This window comes from Glycine soja, chromosome 13, assembly GCF_004193775.1.
Source record: "Glycine soja cultivar W05 chromosome 13, ASM419377v2, whole genome shotgun sequence".
Classification (NCBI taxonomy): Eukaryota; Viridiplantae; Streptophyta; class Magnoliopsida; order Fabales; family Fabaceae; genus Glycine; species Glycine soja.
The window spans coordinates 20,187,122-20,191,521 of record NC_041014.1 but is presented as its reverse complement, the minus strand read 5'-3'; the positions used below and the strand labels follow the sequence as shown (position 1 = coordinate 20,191,521).

At 32.9% G+C, this 4,400-nt stretch overlaps 1 protein-coding gene across 1 annotated transcript; it reads right to left on the bottom strand.

Moving 5' to 3' along the window:
* Window positions 1-236: 236 nt before the first annotated feature.
* LOC114382008 (transcription factor MYB120-like) lies at window positions 237-2,419 on the bottom strand. Its single transcript, XM_028341239.1, has one exon. The coding sequence runs from the start codon at window positions 1,972-1,974 to the stop codon at window positions 622-624; it is 1,353 nt and encodes a 450-aa protein (XP_028197040.1). The 5' UTR covers window positions 1,975-2,419; the 3' UTR covers window positions 237-621.
* Window positions 2,420-4,400: the final 1,981 nt, after the last annotated feature.

Sequence of the window (4,400 nt, the reverse complement as noted above, 5' to 3'; positions counted from 1 at the left end):
TGCTTCTTAATGTTTTCTTATAGCAAGCACTAGACAAGGGTTCGTACGAGGAACAGTTTTTCTTATTATTTGGAAAATTTAGCCGCAGATTCGCTTTAGCATTAAACTATTCTAACTTATGCATTCCCAATAATCATAATAGTAACACATATATAGTACAATAATATATAACATGCTCTGCTAGCTCGTCATAAAATTATCAACACCATTATAATTATCATGATCAGTATCATTATAAAACACTAATCAACGTACAATCATATGCTAGAACTAGCATTATACTATTTCTGCAATAATATTAAACATCATTTGGTCATCATCGATTGTATATATCAAAGGAAGTATATATTTAATTTACACATATCATGCATGATTAAATTAATCTCTCAAACCGGCGGCTACTTAATTTTTATGACAATATCAAAATATTTAAAATAAAAAAAAAGGAAGAGAAAAAGAAGAAAGGAGGGGAAAAAAAGAAAGGAAAAGAAAAGAAGAAAGGTGTTGGCTGCAAATTCTAACCACCAACACCCACTATGATCAACATCATCATGATCACGATCTTAATTCATTGCAGCATCGTATTCTACCATGTAATGATAACAAGTTTCTGTACCGGGTTTAGTCTATTCGATCAGAAGAACAAATCCAGGAATCCACGGTACTTTCCCCTCTAGTAGTAGCGTTGTTATTATCATTATTATTAATATTTTGTAAGGTGCTCTTATCATGGTTCAAGCTAGTGGACGCAGAAGCCACAGAAAAGTTCAACTTGCAGCTACCACCATCCAATGACCTTAACGAAACATCTCTTGCTCCTCCTCCATCACTGTTCACACTCCTCAGTGCCACCCCTTCAGAAGTTACATGCCCACTTGAAACAAAATTTGGATTATTATTATTGACTTGGCCATGGCTCATACCCAGATCCTCAATTGATGGTAACTTTGTACTGAACCCAAAAGGGGGAAGAGGTTGTGGTGGAGGGTGAAATGCAAGAGTAGGGTGGTTTTGCATGCTTAACATGATGTTTTGTGGGTTATTATGATGATAGGGTAAACCAAAATCAGGAGGAAGTTGTTGTTGTTGGAAGTTAATTGGGTTGTTGTTGTTATTAGATGAAGAATTGTTGGTGGTGGTAGTGGAAGCTATAGCATCAACCATGTTACTATAAGGTGATGATGAGGAAGATAAAAGCAATGGGTTTTGATGATGTTGTTGATGATGATAATGATGATGAAGTACCTTTTGTGGTGAAGGATGCAAAGGGTAGAAAGGAGTACCCGTTGTTGTGTCTAAGTGAGAGGAGCTTCTTAAGGAGGACGAGCCAGTGAAAAGATCAAGCCTTCGAGAGTACGAGGAAGAAGCTGAGAACGGCGGTGCAGGGATTCCGGTGAACTCTTGAACCATGGCTCTAAAATTCGAAGTGTCGGTGGTGAGAACGGTGGTTGGTGCCCTCCTCGAAGCCCTGGTTCGCTTCTTCGAGTTGCGACCAACGTTACTGGTTCTACCTGACTCGAGTAGGATTGTATTTGGTCTTGCATTGTCCGTGTTGAGACCTACTTGACAACCCAACAAACATTGGTTTATGTTTGTTGTCTTTGTTGGTGGTGGTGGTGGTGATGAGGTAACATTAATGGTGCAATCGGGTTCAGATCTTCGAGGTAGTGTCGACGACGTGGCGGTGTCCAAGTTGAGGAAGGAGTTTGGATTTGTTGATTGGTTTGGTTGAGAGAGGGCGTGGAGATAGCTTGAAGATAGATCAAACAAAGAAGGATGATGAGGTTGGTGTTGGTGTTGTTGGTAATGAGAAGAAGAAACAAGAGGGTGTTGTGAGATGGAGCCAAATTGGGAAGGGTGGTGATGGTGGTGGTTATTGATGAAAGTTGAAGGGAGTAGTACTGTGTGATCAGCTCGTGAATCGTATTCTTCATCACCACTTGAAGAGATACTTCCACTATTGCCAGAATCCATAGCTTGCAAATTAAGCAAAAGTGTGGAACAAAGAGGGAAAAAAAAAGTAGTGGTGAGGGGAATTAAAAAGAGAAGAAAAAAAAACAAAGGTTATGAGAGGGCCTTAATATAACCTTTGTGGTGAAGGTTGTTATGAAGAAGCCATGATGATGATGAATGAAATTGTTGTGAGTGGGAAATAATAATAATAAGAAACACTAAACAAACATGAAACACCCCTTTTGGAAAAAAAGGAGAAGCATATCTTTGGATCGAATCCCTGGTCTGCAATGGAAGCCAAAAATCTTTTCGTAGCTTGTCTTTCTTTCTTTCTTTCAATCGAGGAAAAAGGTTTTTCTATAAAAAGAAGAGAGAGAAAAACGCATAGGCACATGTAGATCTCGCTTATAAGAGTGGCTAGGGAAGGAGGTGATGAATATTGAAGGAGAGGGTGGAGAGGTAAATTGCTAAAAGGTCAACCTCTAAGGAGGAGTACACATAATTGTCATGGAACTCATTAAATGATTAAATAGGATGTGTGAGTTATTTTAAATTTTTATTTTATTTTTAATTTTGACCAAAAAAATAATATATTATTTATGATGTGTGTGAATTAGGGTTTCATGTGAGGAGGAGGGAGTAAAAGGAAATTCAATATGAAAAAAGAGGTTGCATTTGGTTGGTTATTTAAGCTGTGTTCAGAAAAAGAGGAGCTTTAGAAGATGAAGATAGAGAGTGCAGGGTGGGGTAGCATTGGGGAAGAGAAGAAAGAAAAGAAAAGAGAAAAGAAGTGTTGCCGGTGGCTGGCAACGGGTCAAACTCAAAGTGAATGATGAGAGGGACTGTGTGAGAGGGCAGGGGGTTGTGAATGTGAAAGGGGCCAAAAGGGTCGAAAATGCAACTATGCAAACTTTTACCCAGACAAGGCAAAAAAGCTATCTACAGATGAAATTATTTATTTATTTAACTCGTTAATAATAATAACCCAATTAAAATTAAAGAGAGAGAGAGCAAAAAGTGAAAGGGAAAGCAGAACCAAAGAAAGAAGGGATGCCAAATTATACTCGGGAAATTGGCTGAGGTCACAAAACCGAAAGCATTCCTGCATCAAATTCTAACGCTTCTTGCACAGTGCCTGCATTTGATTTTTCTTCTTTTTGTTTTTCACGTTTATTTTTTATGTGACAATACAGTCTTACTAGCTCTCAGGATAAAAATCGTCATCATTAGTAAATAATTTTACCTCTTAAATATATAATTATGGATTTGATTTTCAGTATATGCATGTGAAAAATATATTTAAAAGAGGTTGATCCATTAATTTAAATGAATCTGATGATATCAAGAATAGTTATTGAATTTCGGTCAAGAAATATTTTTGTTCACAGAAAAAATTAGTATCTCATGAGTTATTATATGACAAGTATAAAAAATACAATGATCATATTTTATTATATATCATAAATTTATTGATTTTTAAAATATTTATTTTAAAATAATTTAAATAGTAATTTGTAATTGGATAATAATATGTAAAACTCAAATTTAAACGATTGTGAATATTAAATTCAAATTTAATTGGGCAATAGATCTATTTTTTTTGTATGATTTCAACGTGATTAAATTTAATCTCCAGTTTATTATATGATACATATTAATTAGAAGAAAGACAACCATTGCATGCCTATCTCTCTGCATATTTTATTTTTGTAGAAAAATATTAAATTTGATCTCTTTAACAAATTTACCTTTTCTATTCATTTAATTATATAATTAATTTGATATGAAAATCTGAAAAATGTGAAAATCATAATGGACATTTCCTTTATTATTGTTATAAATTATTGTATTAAACATAAGTTTTAGTTATTAGACAAATTAAACCTTTAATTTAATCTGTAAATATAATAGACTATATTTATTTATATTTAAAAAAGATATCATACACTGAAACAAAAACTAATTTTTAAGGTATACATATTTCATAAAAATGATTTATGTTATTTAAGTACAAATAATACCCATTGATAAAGTTCTTCTACATTTTTATTTAATAATAAGTTGTTATATTTTTTATAATAATTATTTAAAAAGTCATAAAAAATAATTTTTTTTATTAGTTAATACTGTAAAAACTTTTACACGGATAATGCATACCTATTAAACTTTATGATAAGAAATTGTCGTTCATGAATTGATTAAAAACAGTATTTGTGAAAATTATTTTATTTACCCACTTTGCATACATCTATTTAAAATATATGATAATATAAATTATATACACAAAGTTTATTTACCACATGTGTTACGTGTGGGCTATTTTTTTTTTCAAAATTAATCATTTTCTGACATTTTTCTAAAAAAGTGTTTCTAACAAAATCGATTATTTTCTTAAAGTAAGATTTAATGAAATGAGTAACTAACATGAAGAAGAAGAAAAATAGAGT

Coding starts and splice junctions, on each gene's coding strand:
- LOC114382008 (XM_028341239.1), bottom strand. CDS start 1,974: ATGGATTCTGGCAATAGTGGAAGTATCTCTTCAAGTGGTGATGAAGAA.